Consider the following 24,333-nt stretch of genomic DNA (forward strand, 5'->3'; position numbering starts at 1 on the left):
GGGGTTTGACTCTCCACAGCTTGGCAACACCACTTATAACCTCACCAAAGTTCAATATGACTATGAGTGTTTACAAGCAAAAGGAATAGGCCAAATTGAGAATGTAAATATTTGGATTCAATTCCCCAAACTTGCCTCCATCTGTGCTGCCAACTAAATCCCAACTGCAAACTGAAAAATCTGAAAAGCAACAGTTGCATACACTTTACAGTGCAGAGACAAAACTAACACACATGGCACTCCGCATTGGGAGGGAAAAAAAACGTGTAATCTAAACTGAACTTATGTTAAACAAGACATCAATGAAGTTTGGACCAAAACTTAACTTGACTCAGCTATCATTCGGTACATTTTGAACGTCTGATCAGTCCAGATGGGACTACATTAACCATATCTAGGTTACTCAAGACCCCACAGATGATACAAAGGATTGAGTACACAGTGGTAACTTTGATCTAAACCACATTCTCTTAGGCCATGAAAAGCAAGTACTTCTATTCTTCTGGGCAGATGAGTTGAGGAAAGTCTTCTCTGGACCCACAGTAATTTATTTAGCAACCTCAGTCCTGTATTCAGAATTCATTTAGGATTCCAAATCACCTTGAGTTCTTTCACACAGGCTTTGGTTTTTTTTTAGTTTTACCCCAGTTCTTTTAACTATAGATAAGGATGGCAGCCAGAGATCCATCCAAGAGAGTTTCGACCTCCCACAAACACAGATCCCAGGGGATACTCTTCATTCTCAGCAGCCAGTTCCCAGCCCTTCTTCCCAGCCTTTCTCAGAAAGTGTTAAATGTCTTTCAGTCCTGTGTCTCAATTGCAGACGCTCGTTGGAGGCGATCAGAACGACAAGCATCTCGCCAAGACAACGATTTTGATTTTTTTTTGTATGATAAGAATTTGGACCTCCTCACTCCCACTACTGTAAACTAACAAAAAGTCCATCCTCTCCCTCTTCAGTTAAGTGGGAAAAGTACAAATCTGGTTCTTTAGCTTTACTCAGCTGTGGGAAACTTGGTTTTGCTCTCCAGTTAAAAGCGGACTCTTCAGCGCACTTCACAGTGACCTCTTCAGAAGGGGCTAGTATCATTTCTTTAAATGTCCCTACACTAAAAATAGTCCTGCTTCCTAAACATGAGTGCTTAGCAGTTCCAGGCATTCTGAGATCCTGCATACCACTTCATTTTTTTTAAACTGGCAACATTTATTTAACCAGCAATTAAAAAAATGAGGCCCAGCCGCCCCAGTGATTCTTCCCAGAGGGTCTTAGATGTTTATGAAACACAATGAAAACAATAAAGTGGATAAAATCATGCTATTCCATCAAGTCCTTGGCAAGACTTCCCAACCAAGAATAAATTGGCATGGTACGTTACAGTCAACAGATTACACAATGGTTTATAGGGTCACCAATAACAAGGGGTCACACACTCCTTAAAGAGCTACAGTATATGTTAAAAGTCACTTGCTTGAAGGGAAGTGGCGGTGCTCGGCCCTGAGCTCCTTTGAGCAAATCCTGGCAGCCACAGCACAAACACACTGTAGGGGTAGGAGAGGACAGAAGACGCCTCTCCTTCCCAGTGTCAGGAAGGGTGACTGCAGAGTGCAAGGTGGCTGGGGGAGTTTAGCACCCTGAAGGGAGCAGAAGAAAGCCAGGCCAGGCAGGACTCTCTTATTTCTGCAAAGGAGAGGAGAACGCATGCTATATACTTTTAGGAGCAGGACGGTCTCCATACCCCAGTGAGGCCCAGCACCAGCCACCCCATCACCCCTTCCCAAGGAGCCCTGCTCCTCACTCCCCCATACTCTCAGAGGAAACCGGCTCCACTCCAGCAGCAAGATGGCGGTTCTGCATCAGTGTAGATGCTCTTAACAGTGTATAGGCTGTAGCTTGCTTTAAAAGGTGCTTGACTATATTCCTAGCTAACTTGATTAATAATAATTGTTTAAATGTGTTGCAGTTTTCCTTCAAATAACTAATCTTAAAGCAAGAGGGAAATGAATGGTCAAAGCCATGTATCTTACTCTTGCCCATCAACCTGGTAACAGATTTCTACTATATCACCTGCATAACCCAATCATCAAAATGAAAGTTAAATTCTGATGTTCCTAAAACATATGTGATTTTCTCAAACCTCACATTAAACGCAAGATACTCCCACCTCTGCTCTGTTAACTCACCCTTCCACTATATGGAATATTTTCATCTAGTGACTGTATATTCATCATGTATAAACAAACGTTACTAACTCTCAAAGGCAAATCAACCTCACTTCAATTCATCCTACTCTGCATCATCAGAAATCTACAACTAACAGTTTCATCCTTTATCTTCCACAAGTTTGGATCACTCTGGGTGGTTTTTATGGGATTATTCAATATCTGGCTGAAGTTAAAGACTGACTACTCATTCAGAATAAAATTGAAAGAAAACCTATTCCCCAAAGCAAGTGCAACAGTAAAATAAGGGTGTAGAAAATACTGCTATTGACATACTCCATGCCATAATACTATGCATCCGGCTTCATTTACCTTGACTACCAAAATTCAAAGTACATTTGAGTGATAAAACTGAAGTAAACATAAGAAGGCTCTCTCACTTGTAGCCGCTACTCTTTGATTGTGGTGACCTGCTGCTCCTTAGTAAAGCAAATGCTTGGCACCAAGCCAAGAGCAGTACATCTGATTTTCCCACCAAGTGAACTGCTGAAGCCGCTCCCTTAGCTGTTCAGCTAAATCTGCCTTGGGATCCTAAAGGCTTCCACCGGAGTCCCGGTGGCTCCTCTACTCTTTTCAACACACATGCAAACACCACAGCCGACTGGACAGACGATGCGAATGGGCACTGGAGGGGAAAAGCAGTGCTACAGCTCCGCGTCCCTCTCCACATCAGAGCCCCACACCCGGCGGGCTGGCTGTCCAGCCCGGGAAGAGTCAACCCGGTCCCGCCGAGGCGGTCTCCTGACCTCCGTCCCTCCGGGGTGCCTCTGCCCTCGCCCCACACGCGAGAAGAAACACCCTACGAGGCTCGGCGGTGGCAGGGGGAGCACCACAGCGGGAGCACCGGCTCCCCGCTCCGCCCGCGCGCAAGGACCCCGCGCCTTCTGCGCTCCCCCCGGGCAGGGCAGAGCAGGACAGAGCAGGGCAGGGACCCCCGCAAGGATCGCGGGTCCGGCCCGCACCGGCGGCTCACGCTGCCGTGGGGGCTCCGCGCTCCAGGGAGCCCCCGCCGCCGGCCGCCGCGAATCCCCGGCCCGCCCCGCTCCCGGGAGGCGGGCGGCTCTTGGGGCGCAGGGACGGCGAGCCGGAGCACGATCAATCGTTTCTCCCCGCTAGCCCCGCTCCACTGCCCGGGTACCCAGAGGCGACCACCGACCCAGCAGCGCGGCTCCCCGGCCCTTACCGAGGCGCGCAGGGATGCGCTCCCTCCGCCGACCGCCTGCAGCCCCCGTCCCGCAGCCCTGGCGGTTGTAGCTTTTTTGGAGAAGCTGGGAAGAGGGAGAGAAAGAAAGGGGGGAGGGAAGGGGGAGGGAAGGGACTGAGATCGAGGGAGAGAGAAGTATGCAAAGGCAGGAAGTGGAGACGGCCACGGCCAGTGCGGGAGATTAATGGGAACCAGTCACCCGGCAGCCAACAAAGAAACCTGCTCCCCCAGCGCCGCCCGGCCCGGGCTGCAGCCCGCCGCGGCCGGGCAGACGCGGGCGGCAGAGCCACCGCTCCCGTCGGCAGCGCTCGGCCCCGGCACCGCAGAAGGCTGTGTGCCGCCTCCCCCGGGTCCCAAACCCGGGTCCTGGCCAGGCGGGAGGAAGGGGATCAGCCGGCCGGGGCCGGGCAGGACCGGCCGGTCCGCGGGGAGATGCGATGGGCAGAGGAGGAGGGGAGAACTGAGCCTCCCGTCTGGCAATCTTCCTTCTTCCTCTAACCCGGAGGAGCTTATTTTTTATTTCAAAACCGACGAGCACCGGGCTGCTCTCCGCGCGGAGCCGCTTGCAGGGACAGAAGAAAGGAAGGAAGGAGGAGAGCGAGCGGCGCGCTTCCTGCGCCCGGGCGCCGAGCAGATGGTTTCAATCAGGACGCCGGGGATGGGAGAGCCCCCGGGGCGGCGAGACGTGAGGAACAGGAGCAGTACCTGTGGAGAAAGAGGTGGGGGGAGAGGGAGGCAGCGGCTTGCCTCTGGGCTCCATTCCTAGTGCCTCGTTCAAATCCAGCCTTACCAGCACCAGCTCCCGACAGAGGTTCTGTAGGTGCTGCCGCCCGGGGAGCGCAGCCTGAAGTCCGCACGGCGCAGCGCCCGTACCAGAGCGGGGACGAAGTCTCTGCGTGGCACAGACGATAAGTGCACCCACCTACCTGCCTGCCTGCCTGCCTGCCTGCCTACCCACCTCACGCAGGCCCCAGCCTGCATGACACGGCCCAGCTCTCAGCACTCCTGTCCCCGTGCTTCTGCCAGCCTAATGGGCGATAAACCCATACAAGACGCCTGATATCAAAACCAAGCAGAGGAGGCAGGGTACCAGCTGTTAGCAGAACACCAGTACTGCAAAATACAAACCCTGCACCTACGCCTTGAAGTATTACATAAGCATTTACCAAACAGATCACTTCACAACGTAGTAACCAAATTATAATAGGAACAGAAGAAACATAAACAGATGAGCGACATGGGCATTCTGCAACTGGAAATCCAAATTTCAGCATTAACATTTCTGGAACCTTACACACATGCTTACTTTCTTCCCATTGACTGAAATGAAAACTGAATGGTGCTTAGCATTAAGCAAATGCTTATGAGCTTCCCTACACAAGGATACTTCTCCGAATCCAGAGCTGAGTACTCAGGATAAACTATTCTTCACTTTCTCCACCTCATCAACAAAATAAAAGATATTATCTTGAGATACTCTGATGCGTTGTCCCATGCGACAAGGAAATCTCGTCAAAGAAATCAAAAGATTGAATGCACAGGGAACAAGGGTAACTCTTATCTGGATTCTGATGTGAACGCACGTTTCAAAGCAAAAGCTATTTCAGCTGTCAGCCTTCTTGGGACAGATGTATTTACTCAGCTGCAAAAGGAGAACTGTGTCACCAAACATCAAAAAATGGTAGGAGTTTACATTTCAACACACAAGGAATAATTTACCTCCTGAACAACAAGCTACTGCTGCAAGTACCTGGCAGGAATATAAAATGAATACAATTTTCTTTCCCCGTTAGGAAAACAACATAGGAGGGCCTTCCCAAGTGCATTTCACAAGTGTAGGAAGACAGCAAACCATCTGCCTCTCCAGGAGAGCAATGATAATGAGGAATGATGCTCAAGGAAAGATGTTCCACTCCCAATTAAGCAGGAAGCAGTCTATCCTGGCTGCTCCTCCAGCACATCAAGCAAGAATTTCAAACATGCTAACATGTTAACATTGCTCTCATCAAAAATGTTTTTCCCCATTTACGTTGCATTCAGGCTCCCAGACCTCAGGCACCCCAAGCAACTGCTTACATTTCCCTTGGAGTACGAGAGATTCAACATAAAGTTAAGTTGTATTTGAACACTGAATTGGGGCCTTCAATGTGTTTTCATGAACAAGCAGCCTAAGAAGGGCTTGTTTATTACAGGAGCTGGCTGCTGCTCTGGCTAAGCAACTGGAAGATGATAATAAAATGTAAACTAGGAGAGGATTATTTTTCTCATTTGCCAAACAGATTACAGTGGGCAAAGCCCCACCAACAGTGAAGGATTTAAAAGATCAGGGCCTATTTGTTAACCTTGGCCATACTGCATGTAGAGAAAGTTTCTGTGCTTACTTTCCCCTTCTTACCGTCATCACTGCACGCGTGAGATGAGCAAAGCCACAGAGCAGCACCCGTTTACACACAGCCACTGTTGCTTTCTGAGCCTGTTGGGTGGCTCCAAGCGGTGACTGTGGGGCTAACCGAGGCCTTGCACACACGTGCTGCCCCTCCGGAAAACCCTTCTGGGCCAGAGGCAGCTTCCAGGCAGAGGCAGCCATAGGTTGCAGGCACTCTGTCCTCTACCAGTACCTGTTTCACTCAGCCAACCATCGCTACGTGCTGTAGTTTTTACTTTTTACCTCAGAAGTTTAAAGGAAAACGATAAAAAAACAGGGTGTACTGCTTTCTACTGCAGAGACCACGGGACGAAGCACCATGGCCACACCGGCACCCGCCCGCCCAGTCACTGCTGGGCACCCTCCGGCTTCTCTCGGCTCCTCCCCGTAGTGGCCGGGCAGGGACAGCGGTGAGCAGCACCTCAGGGGCCCACCGCCATCAGAGCGGCGCCGCGGAGGGAAGGAAGCTCACAGGAAGCCCGCCCGCGGCAGTGGCTTTGCCTCGGGGAAGCGTGCGGGCCCGCCCCAGGTCTGGCGGCGTTAAGAGAACACTGCGGGAGACTCCCCCGGAACTCTGTGCGGGACCGGGACCCGACGGGAACTGCCCCGCTGCCACCGGCGGGTCCTGGCCGGGCCGGGGCGGGGCGGGGCGAGGCGGGGCGGGGCAGGGCAGCGTAGCACCGGCGGGGCTGTGGCTCCCCCTAGCGGCAGCCTGGGGCTCTATGGGCGGGGCCGGACAGAACGGCGGCGCGTGCGCGTTGTGACGGCGCGCGCGCGGCACCGGGATGGAGGGTTCGCGCGCGGGGCGGACGGCGGGGCTGGCGCGCGACGTGCTGGAGCGGGCGCGGCGGCGGCGGCGGCGCGCGGCGGGACGGGACCCGCGCCCGGCCTCGGACCCGGTCAGTGCTGCGGGCGGCGGCGGCGGGGCGGGAGCGGCCGTGGCGGCAGAAATGCAGCAGCATAAACAAGAAGCGCCGAGCAGCTGCGCCCTGAGGTGGTGGCAGGATGGTGCATATGTGTACATATATATATACACATACATGTAGGTGTGCGTGGGACTGAGCCACCCGTGTGCTTTAATGAGCTGGAGGCGTTCTGAAATCCGTAGAACGGCTTCACGCTGGGTTACTTCCCGCTGTGCTTTATATAGTCAAGAGCCAGTGGGCGCTCACCGGGCTGCAGGACACTGCCCCATCCCGTCACCTCTTAGGTGCAGCAAGTGCCTCGGCGCTGCCTGGTGCACGCTGCGGTAAAGCCAAGCAGCAGAGTGGCGGCCACAGAGGGCTCTTTCTCTCCCCAAGGCAGCCTCCAGCACTAAAGAGTATTTTGCTGTTTAATCACCTGACACTTTCTACCTCTAAGCAATGAGCATCACATTATGGTTTACAAAAGATTACTTTAATTGCAGGAAGAAGATTCAGAACGTCTCAATGCAGCATTTGCTTCAATTGTGAACTTGATGAATCAAGCCTCAAAGGAATGTGAGGTGAGGTTTTACCCCCAGACCCGTCCAAAGTGAAATGTTTATGCTGTGCCAGGCAGAGGTCTGTTTGTATGACTCTTGCTAAAACTGCAAAAATTAGACTTCGGTTTTGCTCACTGCATGGCAAGAGCTTAGCCAGTGAGCCTGTGACAGTGAAGAAATGTGGGGCGCTCACCATCATGTGGTAGATGGCATGGTAGGTTTCAGCAGGGTTATCCCGACTGACTGGTACCAGCTTAGTTAATAACCACCACTATCGGCATTTTCCATAGCACCAGTAGACTGGTGGATTGTAGCAGAACGTTTCTCCACTTCTTGGTGCCAAGGCAATACGGTTAAAGAGACATCGCAGGTTACATTGTGTCAGCCATTGCAGGGCTGTGTCACAGCGTAGAGAGTTGTTTCCAGTGCTGCCAGGGACCTCTGCACCTGTGCAGTAGAGTTGCTTTACACAGGGTAACCCTTTGTTTTCATCGCGCCAATGTGAACCCTTCATGCTGGCTAATAGAGCCAGTGCGTTCTGGGTGGCAGAAGTACAGGAGAGTTTGAATCCCGAGCAAAGACATTGCTTCATGTCACACATTTGCTCTGAACTTAACGTTAACCTCCCCTGTATTGTTTAAGCAAACTCAGGTTGGGATGTTTCTATTGGATAATGAATGCAGGCTCCATTCTGAGCAGCGCTGTATTTGTTTGTGATAAGTAGAAACTTAACCACAGTAGAAACAAGAGGTATGGCATGCAGATGCACAGTACCACTGCTTTCATGTTGTCTCTGCCTGCCGGATGTCATAACTCTTCCGGGCAGATGGACTGGGGGCTTGTCTCTCCCAGCTTGTCCTTGTGAATGCAGCCCTGCAGCCCAGCTAGTGCATTAAAGTCTCTGAAAACTCCATCATCATTGACTATGCCCTTTGGGATCTGTTATCATAATGCAGCAGAGACCTCATTGTCTGCAGAGTTAATAACAGAGGCTAAGCCTTCAATTGAATTAGAGAAAACAGTAGTTCAACACCAAAACTATTAGCTCTTAAGCAACTACTTTATAATTTCAAAGCACTAAATACTCAGTAACCAGTTAATCCTAAAACAATTGGGGCAGAACAGTTTTACACAAGATGAAACAAAAATGTAACAGTATATAGAGACTTATCCTATGCCCTGTTAGAAGTAGAACAAGCAGTGGATGACTACTGTATCTATGCATCAGCCAAGACGGTACTGTTTCGGGCATCTTCTGTGGAGAAGAGCTGTAAAGAGGGGGAGAAGGGAATTCTCAGATCCACAAGTTCATGGGTAAAGTTAACAAAGTGCAAATAAAAACCACAGCTGAATATAACCATTTAAGCACTTAAATGCAAACGCTTAAATGTGTGATTTGAGTTGCTTAAGAGTTACTAAGGGATCAAAGTTTACCCACACTTCTTACCAAAAGTTTGAATAAATTTCTTTGCTGTGTGACATCATGTAAAAGAATCCAGCTCACTTCCTGTGATATAGAAATGCTCTGTGAAGCGTTATGCAATAGGTCAGAGTATTGATGTGTTTTGGGACACAGCTTCACGGTAAACTACAATACAAGCAACCAAATCTATTGATGTGTGCATAACATCAAAGAATGAATCTCGGGAGTGGATTTGGAAATAAGAATAGCTATTTGCCTTATTTTTGTTAAATTTAGTATTGACAGTCAGAGACAAGGAAAATATAAGTGAAATGAAATAGATATTTTCGAACTTTTTGGTCCCTGTGATCAAAAAAAGTAACCCTGGGAGTAGTTCTCTGGTGACAACAGATGGCAGCAGAGCTGTACTCAGATATTTAATTTGCAGTAGGGAAGATTCAAGTACCTTTACTGTGGAGCCAGAAACAGGCTGCTCTGGACTTAAATACAAGCCACAAAACCGCTATGCTACTGGTACCAGCCTTGAAGACACTTTAGCTTCTTTACCAATGCACTGTTTCAGTATTAACTTGTTTTGCTTGTGGAGTACTGCTCCTGCATGCGCCCTGCAAAACCAGTCTTCACTGGCTAGGCACCTATGCAAGGAACCTAAGTTGCATATACATAATATTAAAGACCCGTAATGTATGCCTTCTTCCACCAGAGCTTTTCTTAAAGAGCCTGATCAGGTAGATGTTTCTGAGCATTCCTTCTGGTATTTTAATGAATTCAGTTCTGAGGTTTCAGAGAGTCCCTGTGTATTGTGTTGGGAGACAGGCATCCAAAATCAGGGCTGACAGTTTTGTACGAGAAGGCAGATGTCCTGTGGACATCCAGGCATTATTTTCATCCTCACACAAGGACAAACCAGCCAATTAATACAGAATGTCAGTAGCTGTGCAGTTCCACTTTCATTTGTAAATCTGCAGTAGTTGTGAGCATGGCTTTGATGCTTCTCCACATAATATTCTCTGTTTCTGTTGTTGTCCAGAAGTATTATAGCTCTATGACAACCTGTAGATGCAAAGAGCATGAAATCAAACACATCTGTAGATACCATGCCAGGCAAGCAGGGAGAAGAGAGCTGGAGTCCTCTGAAGAAAAGGTAAGTAGGTGTTTTGGGTTTTGATTAAAGATTATTCCTTCCCTTGCCATGGGACAGTTGTTATCCATCTAGTATCTGTGACATTTGTTTACACTACTGTATGTGGTTTGGCATTACGGGCATGTGAACAGTTGGACTGATCTGAAACTTCTTGGCGGGGGGAAGGCAGAATAACTTTCATGGCACCAGTCAGTGCTATGTCAGTGCTTTTGTGGAGAGGAAAATTTCATGGACATGAAGCATTCCCTCTCTCACAGGCTGAATTTGCCTTTTATGTTTTACCATTAGAAAACAGTATCTTTTTCTTTGCAGAGGACTGAAGCCTCTGTACCACCCAGTCAAGTTCAAACTTGCCAGCAGTGTGTAAGTTCATACAATACTTTGTTTTTAAATTGAGCTATAGCTTTTTTTTTTATTAGTTTGCATCAAGCTGGTTAAAATTTGTGATCAGGTTTGGGAACTTTGCGATGGCACAGGAGATTAACCAGTGGTGGACTCACAATCCTATCATATGGGCAGTAGAATGGGCATACAGAGACTCTCACAATTAATTATAAACCAGATTGTGGCATTCTGGCACATAACCAGTTAAGACTCTATATCTTGGACTGGTACAGAGTGTCAAACACCATGATTAATCTTTAGGCTCTTGTGAATTGCATCAGCAGAAATAATCCAGTCTCACCTCATTTGTGCTCCTGACACATTCCCTGTGCTGAGGAAAGGCACGCAGCAGGGCACACAGCAATTGCCTACGCAGTTACGGTCGGCCCTCATACAGTCCCTCTGAAGACTCCTATTCCTCAAGGAGAGGAAAACTTTATTTTTCAAAGCCTAACACCTCACCAAATCAATTTCCGGAACTTTTAAGCCACAAAAGATGAGAAACATGCTGTCTGTACCACTGTACAGATTAGTGGGAGCACCCTTGTAAGGACAGATGTTTCCAGGTTTATGTGCAAAACCATTTAGGTTGGCAGCTGTCAGTTTTGTGGGCAGAGATTACAGCATGTTGATTATTTCCACTGACTGAAACATTAGATGAAATACTTTAAGCATGGTACTTGCTAATTTCTGTGTTGACAGAAACATCTTACAGTTTTGTCCATGCTGCCGATGTATTCTGAAAAATCTTAGTACATTTACATTGCAGCTGAAATGTAATTTTTTTTTACCCAAAATAAAAATTTGTATTTTTGTAGGAAATCTTAGATAACTAAACAGTAATGAAACTTATTTTCCCCCTGCCTCCAAAGGCCAGACAAGGTTCTGAAGACATCTACATTGAAGTTTCTCCAGGCTTCTATTCTGTCACAGCAACCTCAGAAGACATGGTGCAACAAACTCACATGGTGGATGTCCACGCAGGACAAAGTATTGATTTAACTTTTGTTCTATGATGTTTGTTGTTTCTTGGCAATCACAGGAATAAAATATGAGGCCGTTTTAATGCATATAATGAACTATGAATATATTTTTCTTGTTAGCACTTTAATAGTATTCTCATCTTTGGGACTCCATTTTTATGACCTGTATATTTGTTTTGTACTTAACGCAATTATATGCAGCCCACTCTGTACACTGATTTTATAGATACTTGTACATTGTGTGCCTTAAATCTAATTATGTGACTTGTAATTCTAGGTTCTTATGCTTTAAAGAATTAAAGATACAATCAGTGTAATAAAATACATAATTTAGTCTTTATGGTGACAACTTCTTTTATATTATCCTCAGACAGAATGACCATGTCATATTTCTGACCACAGAAAGCATGATCCATGTGGTATGAATATGGATGTACATCAGCTTCTATGGGCTGGTGCTGATTTTAGAGCAGCTGGCTCACAGTGCATCTCTCCTATCTGTACTTCTATTATTCTGATAAAGAAATAAAATGCAAATGAGATTCACTATCTAGGACCCCCCCAGCTTAGGAAGGTGTTTGAATATGTGTCAGATGTTCAGTATAGGCACATAAGCTATTGACACTGTCTCTTTGGAGGCTTTCACCTAGGCTAAACACCAGTTAGCTACCTTTTTCAGTAGGTAGTAGCATACCCTGAATTATCTCCTGTTTCCTGCAGGGGAAAAGTACTGCTGAGCAACTGCGTGCTGCAGATTATTATGGCCAAGTTCATACACTTTAAACATGAGGAGTCTCACACTAACAAGACTCCCTGGATGCTTAACTCTTCTGAAGGACCAGATTTCACAATCAGAATTAGTGTAATCTTTTTGTAGCCGATGGTATTAAGGTTTCAATTAACTTTCATAGGAATATAAAATTCACTGACTTAATGCTAGATCTCTAAGCATTTTGTTGTTTGTATCTACAGTAGCAGGTTCTTCACCCTCTGGCTACTTTCTCTTGTGCTTTAATACTGAAAAAAATATTTTCAGCTGTCAGCTTGTATTGTTTCTCCATTCCTTCTGGCTTTCTACAAAAAGAAATGGCTATGCTGAATTCCTCTGGCTGACTCCAGAGAACTGTAGACAAATTGGAGATTTATTAGACTCTTGCTGTGCATCTGTTCAGGCTCTTAGTGCTCATACTAGTTTACCTGATCTCTCCAGAATTCCTTAGTCCAAATAATTAGGAATTTCATACAGTACCTTGCAGTAAAGAATGAGGATGCTGAAATTCAGTGTGGGTAGAAGTAAGACTTTCTCAGTTATTAAAATTATAGTTATCCATAAAGATAGTCTACAGACAGTACCTAAATCAGAACTTGATTTGGTTAATAAATGTTACACTGATCTAGTATAAGCAATTTACCTGAAATTTCAGCTCCCAAACTTCATCAATTGTACATTTATTGAATTCTGGTTGATCATGTCTCTCTCTGTTTTGTTGCAAGTGAGCTCTTTACTGATTTTTCTGTCTGTCCTCTTCTGACATGGTCTGTATCATCAAGTTTGTCGTCTCGTATGCAAGTTGCTTTATGTTTATCATCTGACTCTGTTTCCTTTCTTGCTGTTTTATATCTTTGTTTTTCTGATGGCGCAAAACCTTCTTCCTGAAGGACAGAAAACAAATCCCTAGAAGTCTAGTCTAAAAAAGACCCATCAGTGTCTTTGTAACTGCTGCTGTAAGATAGGTACCTCCGCCTCATGTAGCTTTAATAATGCTATCATTTCCGTGCTAGTACAGACTACTGCTGAAACACAGAAAAGACCAAAGGATTTTCAGAAGGTGCTAGGCTTTGATCAAAAGCTTTGCTCCTTTAGAAGTTAGGAAGATTTTTGGTGACTACAGCAGGAGGACATTAGCCCCACAGAGAAAACCTCTGGGAAGCCTGTTTCACTTCTTTCTGTGAGTTACTTCTGATGCAGTCTGTATTATATGATAAAACTGCTCCAACTATCTCAAAGAGTAGCAGTCTTCTGGGTTTAAAAACAGGAAGGGCTATTTTACAGGAATAAAAGTGTGTCATACTCTGTATTACCGCATAGCATTCACTACTGTGATTCTTGCAGCCAATCTGGGGCTAGAATGAAACCATTCTAGTTTCTTTTTAGTTTTACCAAGAGGAAAACCATGTCACTTTCATGCACTGGAGCTCCATCTGGCCTAAAAATTCCTAGAAAACCGATTACAGAGGTGTGTAACTATGATTATTGAAATAGCAAAGTAGAACCATACAGTTAATAAGAAGTTCATAGGCATCTGCTTAAAATTAATATATATATTTGTGAGAATACAAGATGTATTCCAGTGTATTCTCTGCTCACTAACACGTCATTAACACATTAATCTTCTAAAGAAAATCATGCAAGTTTATCATGTTCAAAGTTTTACTCTGCAGTCAGCTCACAGTAGCAAGAGAGTGAAGCTACAGAGGAGCTAATATTTGATTTTTTTAATATATAATTTATTAATGGTACTCCTGTTGCTCTTGTGCAGAGAAGTGTTTTCATCCTCTTTTCTGTGCTTGCTTTCTTTGGCACTCATATTCTGGTTTGGGGTTTTTTGTTCCCAGTTTTCTAAAGCAGGAGGGGACCATGGCCAACAGCAACCAGGCCTAAAAATCTGGTGGTTTCTTTGTTCCTGGCTGTGACACAGTTTGCTTACTCTGCATCCCCTAGCTTTATGATAGGGATCTGCTGTTTAAACTGCTTGCTTCTTGTGAGGAAGTAAGAGAAGATATTCAATAAAGGCTGCTTACTAAAAAATCTGGTTTTATCTTTCAGAGATAGAGACTGTGACTATCAGAGTCTGTCTGGCAGAACCCAGTACCTTTCCAGATTGAATCTTTTCTTGTGCTGCTAATAATCACATCTGACCATTTCCAAGGCCACTCATGTAGGCCCCTACTTCCACAGGACTTTATTGGGTTGATGTCAATTGGCAGGTTTCTGAATTGAAATCTGCATTATTGAATGCTCTCACAGTTACCAGAATAATCTTTTGCATTTTTACCAAGTAGCGTCAGCCCTTCCTTAGGGTTTTGGGACTTTTCTTTTGTTTCCACTAATGTCATGCCTATCACAAAACTGGTGGATGGCCTTAGCAAGCAGTTAAAAACAATGTATTTTTCTAGCCAACTTTCAGACCATTAACAAGAATATTTCTTCCATTCAAACAAACCATGTGTTTACATAAATACAGTATTAATACAGATTACCCCCAATGACAGCTTGAAATCTTGGTCTCTTAAGATTTCTTTCATTGTGAGTTGCCCTCTGGGAGACTGCTCGATGGTTTCAAACATTGCACTACGATTAGTCGAGGCAACACTGAATGTGTCCCCAGTAGAGATGGCTTTGGGTTCCAGCTTGCCCTTCGTACATGTGCTGCTGCGATTGACGAGTCCTGGGAAGGAGTAAAATTGTATCTGAGAGTGAAACCAGAACTGAAATGGAGAAACATTCATTTCAGAAGCAAGGGAAATGCACTTTAAGCTTAAAAGGAATTATTTCAGGTTATTCTGCATGGACTAGCAAAGGTTAATGAAGATGTTAGCGTCATACAAAGTGGAGGGAAATGATGGGGAACAAACTGCGAGAGGGATATCTATGCTTCTAAGTGAAATTCTTGTCCTGGTAGTTTTCCATTGGATTATATGCTAAAAGGAGAGCTGGCATGCAAGATGAGGCAGTAGAAATGTTGAGAAGGGAGAATTATTGTGTTAGAGACTGATAAATTTACAGCATTCATACCAATAAACTACAGGCTAAGTGACTGCTCAGAAGATCAGAACACATATTCGGGATTTTTTCCTCTCTGACTGCTGCTTGCCTGTGGAGTTGTCAAAAGGTACCTGAATTACTGGGATGGGACTTGTGGTGGCTTCTTTTCCAGTATTTCCACTCAGGTCTTGCAGAATCCTTTAGCCTGGGCTTCTCAAGACAACTGGAGCCTGTGTTAACAGCACTGTCCACCATGGTACTCTTAGCAGGGAATGGCTCCAGGTCCCACTCTGAATCAGAAGAGGGAGAAGATGGTGCCACAACTGCTGCTGCTTCTGGTTTGGGGCTTTTTGGTTCTAGAAGGCATGGAGAGGGCTCACCGCTGGAATCTACCTCTTCTGTTTCGCTTTGAAATACCAGACGCCTGGATGGAAGAGGCCACCAGGCGCTGACACGGGGATGGCAGCAGCAGATGCACCCTACATATGCTGACAAACAGCTTATACAATCACAGTGATAGTGGAAACGTGGCCAGCAGCGTAAGCAGAGCAAGCGGTGCTTGGCAAGGCTATGTACAGCACAAACAGGAATCAGGGCCATTTTAGGACTGTGGGAAATAATACAACAGTTAGTGTCTGGAATTTCTCTGGGCTTCACCCTGCTGGTGAAGGGCATGTGGATCATCTCTACAATCCTTTCCCACAGGCTAGGAGGGATCCACAGAGCCACACCTCGCGGGAGTTTGACTTTCTTGTCATTCCAGAAGTGGACCATAATTTCTTCATCTTCTGAGGCTGTTGAGAGAAAAGGTAAGCAGCCATAAGCAGGCAGCCTGCCTGGGTAGTGCCCATACACAGATCAGGCTTTGCAGCTTTATGCACTTTCTACTCCTGTCAGGCAGTAGGATCAACTACTTCTCTGTAACACTTCACCATAAAGTCATGGTAGCAGGCAGCTGCAGCACCATTGCTGTGACAACAGGCCTGGCAGTATCTTTCCTTCCAATTTGTCATCAGATGAACAAGAAAATGTTGACTGAGTAACTTTTGTTGTTACTGACAAAGTTAGCAGTAATGCTCCAAGAATAGTATTTTGGTAAGTCAGTGGAGCTTGACTGTCAGACACAGGAAAAATGAATGAGCTCTTAAAATCTCCTACATTTGGGTGATAAAATCACCCCAGATGTACCATTCAGTACAAATGTGAGCATTCAAGCACAGATAGGTGCTTCCTGAGAGCTGTCTCACTTGTATCCCTCATGAAAAGGCCACTGTCCTTCACACAGCAAGACACAGCCTTGTCCAAACAGACTGGAAATAGCACAAACAATGAAAATGACATTTTTATGGGTTACATATGGGTCACAACTTCCTTAGGGTCCGACTGGTGAGGTTACACAGATATCCATCAGCAAGCCCCATTAGCTCCTGCAAGCTTTGAGTAACACTAAACTGTAGTCTGTGCACTGGTTTTTCTCTGGCAGTAGCACAGTGACAAGAGTTTATCCTGACAGCCTCACTTATGCTTCAGAGCAAGGCAAGGAAGAAGAGGGCAGCACCTTTCTTACCTCGTAAGGGGTCCCTTGTCTCAATGCCCATGAGGACAGTTCCAGGGCCATACCTGGCCATATTTGGCTCCCAGGGTGCCAGCACTTTGTCTCCAGGGAGTAAGGAGTGCTTCATCCCGTTCACGTATTCTATTATGTCATCCTTTGCTGTTTTTTGTACACACACTGGATGCCTTCCACGTGACGCAAGTGGTTTGGCGAACTCTACCAGGAACATGCCTCTTTCATTCTGTTACCAGGAACAAAATAATAGCTTCTCTGAAGAACAGTCCATAATGTGTCAGGTCACGTAACCTTCACCAGGAGGACATTTGGTGGCTACGTGGCTAGGTCAAAACAAGCCCAAACAACAACTAAATAGTGTGAGGTTAGTCCAGAACCGAGACAGTCAGAAAAACCTCTGTGAGGCTCACCAGAAAGCAGGCTGTGTGAATCATATGTATAGACTGACTGCCACTAGGATCTGTATTTTCTTCCCCAAGAGAAAAAGCTATAGGTAGAGTGCAACTGGATCTCATAAACCATGCCAGGTTTGTGAAATGGTAACAAGGTAACAAGGGACAGTGAAGCCATTCAGACCTGTTCTTCAGTCATGCCCTTCCTCATTACATACAGCACTGATTCTGCTTCTTGGGGGGGCCGTTGGGAATTTTTATTTTCTTTTAAATTAAGGCCTGCCGAGAGGCTTTCCATCACCAACAAAACAATGTACTTCCCTGTTCTTGAGGAAGAATAGGCTCTTTTTTCTGTTCAAGTTTGAAGTGCTAACAAACTAATGAATTAAAGCTTTCACTAACATTTCTGAAAAGACACCGAGACATTGGTCTGTAGCCGACTCAAGCTGGAAGTGTGTACATAAAACATTAATGCTTTTCCTGTGCTATTGATGGTTATGTGTCTACACACAACAGTGGGCGGTATGCTGCTCACAACAGCACTCACGCTCTGAGCTTGGCAGGGGGCCTGCTCTTGCAAGGTGCACAACACCAGTGCTCTCACCAGGAACTGGGAGTTTGGGGGGCACCCATCTTCTGCACAAGATAAGGATCCCCAAAACACACCTGCTCACTCCTAGAAATGGACTCAGTAAAGGAGGCTGAGAAGAGCAAGGTCCTGATCACTATTAGTCAACTGGTGCCTGAGGCTGTGCTGCATTCAAGAGGCTCACCCAGCATGCCAGGCAGCAGGAGGTGAAGGCGGCCTGGAATCAGGCACATTGGAAGCTTTATGAATCAGCATAACCACAAGCATCAGCTGTTCTGGTGATCCGTTCTCTAATTCACGCACCAGCTGAAATCGAAACTGATACACTAAACTCAAGTGGTACGTGAGGACTGCTGGCCTAGCCACCCTATTGCACATACTCACGACTACGGCACAGCAACAGTCACTCACCTTTATCTCCTCTTTTACTGTACCACGGTAGTAAAATCCATCTTGTTCTCCTCTCACTAACACAGGGATGTTGCTGTCTAAAGCCACTGATCTCCCCGATGCACTCAGCCTCTTCCATGCTGGCTCAGGGGAGGAGGGGTAGTGGGTAATCCATTGGCACCTTGAAGAAAAGAAAATGGGCCAGCACTGTGAGAAACAGCTTCTGTAGGTCATGGGGGAAAAAAAGAAAATCTTGTAAGATCTAAGAACTGGATCACTCCACCTCCTTCTGTAGCACTCCCACAGGCCAAAGCGTGTGGGAAGAAACAGAAAACTTGCTTGTTCTGGGACAATTCCTTGCTCTTGGGAAAAAAACATCAGTGCTTGTTTTAACCCAGATTTCTTTGGTTTGGGGTTTAGAGGAAGTAAGCTGGAATCCTGGCCAGCACTACCTGCACCAGCCCCTTTGCTCTTTACATGGCAGCCAACGCAACCCCTAAGATCAGGAAAAAGGAGCCATCTCCAGCACAGGGCACAGCTAGGTGCGCTCAAGAGTGTGGTAGCTGATGGTTTACACTGGGGCATTTGGGGAACAACAGACAAGTAGAAAAGTAAACAACAAAGCTTCTGGTTGATGACAGGTTTAAGTTCAAAACAGGAAAACTAATCCCCTGTCACAAAGCATTAGAAACATTTCACAAAAGACGGCTGCTAATACAAGATGCTTCTATTTATCCAAATAATATTAAAGGAATGTTTCTTTGACAGGAGGTTTTCTCAGGCTTTGCTTTTTGTAATCTCCAGAGCAGCAAACCACTTTAGTTAATACCATCTAAAACACTGCCAGTACAGGGGAGGGGAAAGTTCAAATGACATTCAAGTTGTTAATTTATTCATCTGACACACCAGCCTGTTTTAACGCTATTAGATATCATGAAAAAGAACAAATCACAGATTCCAAAAAGAACTTTATTTTACCTCTGGGGGGTGAGGAGCTCAGTGATCCAGGTGGGATGCACTACAGAAGAGCTCCTGCAGCAGGGGCTGACAATAGGCACAACGCTGGAGCATGAGAACTTGTCCAGAGCTGGCATCGCACTGCAATACCTGTGACCTGTAGGCAGGAATGCTTCCAAGCCAGCCATTCTTGCAAAAGCAGCTGCCTGCAGGACTCAGTCCTGATCTGTAGGTGATAAAGAGACAATCATAGAATCATAGAATAGTTAGGGTTGTACTGTAATTTTATAACACAAGCAGATGCTTTCTGGTGTACCTCAAGAAACAGTGGCTTTTAGAAATTGCTTATTTTTATTTTAAAATAATTAATTCAAAATATCCAGACTGGCATTTGGTCAGATGAACCCATATTACTGATTTCAGTAATCTTCAGGCTCCCAAATCTTGACCTGGTAGAGGGACAGAAACACCCAAGCAAACTAGAAACATTGTGAAATCCTCAGGAAAGCAATAGCTTTTAGCTCCCTCCTACTTTTGTTTCCCTCTTTAACATCTAGGTCTCCTACACCTATGCTCTCCTTTAAAGCTTTCTTGTACACAGCTCCAGACAAACCTTCCCTATTTTACAAACTGAGGCAGAAACTACAGCTGAAGTCGACAACCTGAGTGAACATGACAGTTTTTGAACGTGATGTTAGATTACAGTTGCCTGTTACTTGTTTTATTTATAGTGACGTATTAAGAGGAAATATTTTGATCTTTCAGCTGTCTTGTCACATTTTATAACAGTAGGATTATGGCCTGCCATGAGAAAGAATGAGATGCTCCGATTTGACAAGTGATAACTATTCAGAGGCTGTCACAGTAAGAATGACGATGTGGTGCTATCTCTGGTAATCTGACAAGATGTAGTAGATAGACAAGCTTCCATTTTTATTTTTAAATATACCTTAGAAGTGTTCAGCATGCTTAGGGTAAAATTTGCATGGAAATTAAACAACATAAAATTTAAGTGCCTAATTTACAAAATACAGTTTAAGCACTCATATTACGTTTAAATATTATTCTGCCTCTTAGATAAGAGAAATGATCTGTGAATCCTTTGTATGAGGACTCCCAGATATACCTAATTTCATGAAACTAGCAGACCAAATCCAGCAAGAAGAGTGGAAATTAACTGCTGCAAAATGCATCTTTAAGTCAGCAAATCAACACAATATATTCACTTGTTTCACAACTACATGAACTCTCCCATTATAACCCAAGATGAAATCAGTAATACTTTGCAAAGAAATGCAACTAACCATTCTACATTAAAGCACATTTTAAACACTTTCAGCACCGTTACTGCTGAGAGCAGGTCCTCTATTTCTGTATAAAATAGGGCACTGACAAAGGAATTGTGCAATACTTTATGAGGGTTTTTTCCTGGATAATTGCAAGAACTTTAACACAGCAGTGTTCGAAACTTACCAGCTATTGATAACACTATGTCTGGCTGATTTGGATTTAGTTCCAATGCAGAAATCTTGCCCTTTTGCCTGTTGGACGCAGGAAGCAGTTTCCTGCCAGTGTTTCCTAGTTGCTATGGAGGTTGCCAGAGCTCTAACTACGGGGATCAGACATCTTGACCTTACCGGTTACAAACCGGTGGAACATGACTGCGGAGAGGAACATTTGTCTGCATCATTTTCAACTCCCCATTGATCTAGATATTGCACTGAAAGGCTGCAGGGGCAGGGAAGGGATTATAAGAGGGTGCAATGTCCTCCAGGCTTTCTGCCAACTATTGCAGGACAAATAACAGCACCATATGAAGTTACAGTTCAGATTTAGGAAAAAGCAGCCCACCACCATGGGGTGTGACAAATATATTGGTTTAAAACGCCTGCAGAAAGGTTGAACCTAAGACAAACCAAGGTCAGATTGCCTCATAGACTTTTCCTTTTTGCAATAAAGGGGAAGGATTAATGAATTCTACACTTCCTGCAAAATACATATCAAAAACATGCCAGAAATCTACAATGCTGCAATCTACCTGTTAATCTCTGCTGTGATCCCTAATCTTCATTTTCTCCTTAATAAATGTTGACTTTTCTTTTCTTTTTTGGGGGGGTGGGGAGGGAGGGAAGGGATACTTGATTTCATTTTTGCTATAAAAACAAGATAACAGTCAGGGTGACTGCAATTAGAGACAAGGATACGGCACTTGGGAAGCCTGTAACCATTTTCTCTACATTCTTCTGCATCCACAGACTACTTGCTCTCATGCTGTCAGCAGAGCATCAATAACAAAATACCCTTACATACAGCAAATGTTAAGAACACTTTGCCAGTTAAGAGCTAAACTCTCTTCACACAGATCTGTTCTATATCTGTTCTGTTAGCTGAAACCATCAGTAGCACAGGAAAACAGACTGGCTGGCCAGGGAAGACCACCCCAGACCTCAACCATTATCAGTAAAAGTCCCAAAAATTTTCTGTTGCAGGATTACTCCCACACACACACCCTATCCAAGGCAATTCTCCCTTGCCAATTCTCTTTATATTGTGTATTGTGTGAGTAGTTCTAGTAATATTTAAGGACACTAAGAGCTGAAGAAATATCCAATTTTCAATAGAAATTAGGCTAAATCAACAGTTCTTTATGGAATTAAAGCATTCATTAATAAGAACAGCACTTGCAAGACATTAATTATGCTCTTTCTACATTCAGTAACATGCCTCAGAAAGCTGCTACCCTCTTTCTATTTTCCCCCTTTTAAACTAAGTTATCCTTTCTGTTGGCACCTAACAACATCCCTGGGAACCTTTAAAAAGACCTTTTAAAAGAAACACTGGCAATTAGGCCAAACATCTTTTAAGAAAGTACATGTGAGATTAAACCAGGCACATTACAGAAAACAAGAGGAATCTCAGTCCCATCAGTGGAAAGATTTTATTTTAAAGCATGCAGGTTGTGATGACACATACAGTTACTTCACACGTATAGGTTATTACATTTTTGGTTTGGTGACAATTTTAGAAATGCTTTGTGATTTCCATGAATTAACTAACTTAGGCCATTTGGATGAGATTTCTCCAGTTGTCTTTTTCATATCTAAGTGTAGTTACTATTTGCAAAATTAAAATTCTTTTGTGCAGGCCTATACTAACTCGCACTATGATCTGCTCGTAAGATGCACCAGGAACATGCACATCATTAATAATACAGTAGGTTCCCAGAAAGGATACCTTTTGCTTGGTTTGGAATGGTTCAGACAGTCTTCGAAAACTGGTTTTGTTTGTTAATTACTTTAGGTGCTTGGCTTGGCTCCATGACACTTTTTTCTGCCACCACAGAATCACTGTACAGAATGGACTGCAGGTAGCTAATGTATTTTATAGCGGCACGGAGTGTCTCTACCTTGCTGAGCCGTTTCTCCAAGTATTCCTTGGGTAGGTGATGCCTCAGTTTAGCATAGCCTTCATTGACACATTTAACCCTCTGCCTTTCCCTCTCATTCCTCTTTCTGATGAAAGCTGTCCCATAGGAGTACTCACTTCTGCGGTAATTGGAATGGGGCATTTGGTAGGGAAAGGCACAGGGCTCACTGTAGAAGTTCTCCACGATGAGATGCTCAGACATGAAAGGAAGGAAGGGCAAATCTTCAGAGCAAGTGACCTGGCTTGGTGTTTCTGGGTACACGTGAAACGTGAGCACTGGGTCGGCACAGAAAGGCCTAGCCAGCTGTATGCGCTCAGTCTCAGAACAGATGGACAGCTTGTCCATGAGGTTACAGTAGTTTTTGCCATCCATCAGGTTCTGTGGTTAACCTGGAAATGCATAATTACGTAACAGTTTAAACAACTCATACCGAGCAGTAGAAAAAAACTCACCTGGACTTACCAACATTTGGCATTACTGGCATTTTCCAGAAGACACTTTTAATGCATTTGTGACATTTCAGAGGGGTGTTGGAAGACTGTTACATAGAGCAGACAACATTCCATTTGAAAATATAAGAAAGTGCAAGTCAGCAACACTGATTAAAATAATTCACAATAGATTTTAAGAAAATAAAGCCACTAACGCTTCCTAAAGGAAACAGCAAACACTCTCACCTCAGCTCTAGAAATGAAGAGAATCTACTTTTATGAACTCCACATGGGTCTAGGATCTCAAAATCCACCAAAACTTTCATCTCTACAGACAATAAACAAAGCAGACCAATATCTGAGGCATTCTCTGAAACCCCTTCTCTTCCTTGAAGAAAATTACATCTACAATTCCAGTAACAGACTCCCTATCCATACCAAAAAGCCTTCAAAGAAAATTATTTTTTCTCTCTATTCATGTCTCATTCACTGTATTATCTTGGTAGATGGAATACCTGTGCAGGGAACGGATCTCAACCTTAATTCTATGTTTGTCAGGTATTATATCCATTCCACAAAAAAGTTTACAGGAAGTTTAGAGGATGAAATTCTGCTAAACCTAACATCGCATTAGGTCCTCATGCTCCTTCTGCACTCACCTGCAGATTAAACAGATAGGAAATACCAAATACAATCCAACTGATAAAGGATTATGAAGTAATTTATTAAAATAAAAAAATGCATGTCCTAATAATATTTCCAATTATAGTGTCATTGGGGCACTGCTAGAAATCTGTAACTCAGACCAGCCTACTAAAACCATGTACCCTCTCTTTAGAGCAGCATTACAGCAAGCACAACTACTCAAATCACCCTTATATATTTATTAGAAATATAAACTTTCACTGTCTTACAGGAAGCTACATTATAGTGCCTTCCCAATATCATTATTCCAACAGCTAACTATCAGCATAACTAATGCTTGTTACTTAATAGCTACCTAAAAATAAATTTTTAATAACTAGCTGATTTTTAAAGAATTTCTGTGATCCATCCTCACGTACTGCAAGCAATACTTGCCTACACAGCATCTATCAAAAAATGCTCTTACTCACCGCTCACTTCCACATCTACACATTGCTGTCTAAAACACTTAGGTTATGTTACACCCTCTAAAATGGAAACACACATGAACATTTAACTAGGTTACTAGAAACTACATTCCATTCTCACAAAAACCTTGCAAAGCTTCAAATGTTCCAAGCATAGTTCCACAAGATAAATGGGATCCCCTTAATCCTTCACAGGATATGGGGATATTTTAACATTTTCTAATGACTTCATAGCTGCCATGTTTAATACAAAGAGAATTTTTACTCAGTATGGACCTACCCTCACAACATATTACATCAAAATGCCTCTGCATTCAGCTTTGTCTCTTTTTCTAATATGCATAGATCTCACAACAGACATTCTACGAATTAAGAATTCATTTCCAGCATGCAATTAGGCAAGAGAGAAAGTCACATGCATCTTAAACACATACTTCTGTAGGTAGGCACA

At 44.4% G+C, this 24,333-nt stretch overlaps 4 protein-coding genes across 8 annotated transcripts in view; 1 reads left to right on the forward strand and 3 right to left on the reverse strand.

Moving 5' to 3' along the window:
- DENND2B (DENN domain containing 2B) overlaps positions 1 to 4,636 on the reverse strand; it is a 181,940-nt gene extending 177,304 nt beyond the window's left edge. For 2 of the 4 annotated variants that reach the window (XR_003991093.2, XM_030483957.2), the window contains exon 1: positions 3,404 to 3,783. The gene's annotated coding sequence lies outside the window, so the exon portion shown is untranslated. Of the gene's footprint in view, positions 1 to 3,403; positions 4,130 to 4,214 lie in introns of those variants that run through there. The other 2 variants (XM_030483963.2, XM_030483962.2) reach the window with 2 other exon arrangements.
- Positions 4,637 to 6,622: 1,986 nt separating this feature from the next.
- AKIP1 (A-kinase interacting protein 1) lies at positions 6,623 to 11,586 on the forward strand. Its single transcript, XM_030483970.1, has 5 exons — positions 6,623 to 6,748; positions 7,258 to 7,335; positions 9,768 to 9,881; positions 10,194 to 10,244; positions 11,138 to 11,586. Exons 1-5 carry the CDS (start codon positions 6,635 to 6,637, stop codon positions 11,279 to 11,281), a joined length of 501 nt encoding a protein of 166 aa, XP_030339830.1. The 5' UTR covers positions 6,623 to 6,634; the 3' UTR covers positions 11,282 to 11,586.
- Positions 7,269 to 20,474, reverse strand: C4H11orf16 (chromosome 4 C11orf16 homolog). Of its 2 annotated transcripts, none has more exons than XM_030483966.1 (8): positions 20,386 to 20,474; positions 18,934 to 19,138; positions 17,977 to 18,136; positions 16,582 to 16,810; positions 15,146 to 15,808; positions 14,510 to 14,697; positions 12,661 to 12,901; positions 7,269 to 8,582 (listed from the first exon to the last, which is right to left on the reverse strand). In XM_030483966.1, the coding sequence occupies exons 2-7, from the start codon at positions 19,098 to 19,100 to the stop codon at positions 12,716 to 12,718; spliced, it is 1,593 nt and encodes a 530-aa protein (XP_030339826.1). In that variant the 5' UTR covers positions 19,101 to 19,138; positions 20,386 to 20,474; the 3' UTR covers positions 7,269 to 8,582; positions 12,661 to 12,715. The 2 variants fall into 2 exon arrangements, with proteins under 2 accessions (XP_030339826.1, XP_030339825.1); XM_030483965.1 differs by having other exon boundaries at positions 7,269 to 9,790.
- Positions 19,855 to 22,923, reverse strand: ASCL3 (achaete-scute family bHLH transcription factor 3). Its single transcript, XM_030483969.1, has 2 exons — positions 22,147 to 22,923; positions 19,855 to 20,632 (listed from the first exon to the last, which is right to left on the reverse strand). Exon 1 carries the CDS (start codon positions 22,709 to 22,711, stop codon positions 22,169 to 22,171), a length of 543 nt encoding a protein of 180 aa, XP_030339829.1. The 5' UTR covers positions 22,712 to 22,923; the 3' UTR covers positions 19,855 to 20,632; positions 22,147 to 22,168.
- Between the last annotated feature and the right edge of the window lie 1,410 nt (positions 22,924 to 24,333).

Source organism: Strigops habroptila, chromosome 4 (assembly GCF_004027225.2).
Source record: "Strigops habroptila isolate Jane chromosome 4, bStrHab1.2.pri, whole genome shotgun sequence".
Lineage (NCBI taxonomy): Eukaryota > Metazoa > Chordata > Aves > Psittaciformes > Psittacidae > Strigops > Strigops habroptila.

Excerpts from the sequence above, each read along its gene's own strand:
- AKIP1 (XM_030483970.1), top strand. The coding sequence starts at position 6,635 with ATGGAGGGTTCGCGCGCGGGGCGGACGGCGGGGCTGGCGCGCGACGTG. Across the intron at positions 7,336-9,767 it reads AAGCCTCAAAGGAATGTGAG|AAGTATTATAGCTCTATGAC; the intron begins GTGAGGTTTTAC and ends GTTGTTGTCCAG. Across the intron at positions 10,245-11,137 it reads TTCAAACTTGCCAGCAGTGT|GCCAGACAAGGTTCTGAAGA; the intron begins GTAAGTTCATAC and ends CTGCCTCCAAAG.
- ASCL3 (XM_030483969.1), bottom strand. The coding sequence starts at position 22,711 with ATGGATGGCAAAAACTACTGTAACCTCATGGACAAGCTGTCCATCTGT.
- C4H11orf16 (XM_030483966.1), bottom strand. The coding sequence starts at position 19,100 with ATGGCTGGCTTGGAAGCATTCCTGCCTACAGGTCACAGGTATTGCAGT. Across the intron at positions 18,137-18,933 it reads GAGCTCCTCACCCCCCAGAG|GTGCCAATGGATTACCCACT; the intron begins GTAAAATAAAGT and ends CTTTTCTTCAAG. Across the intron at positions 14,698-15,145 it reads GTCCCATCCCAGTAATTCAG|GACTCGTCAATCGCAGCAGC; the intron begins GTACCTTTTGAC and ends ACTCCTTCCCAG.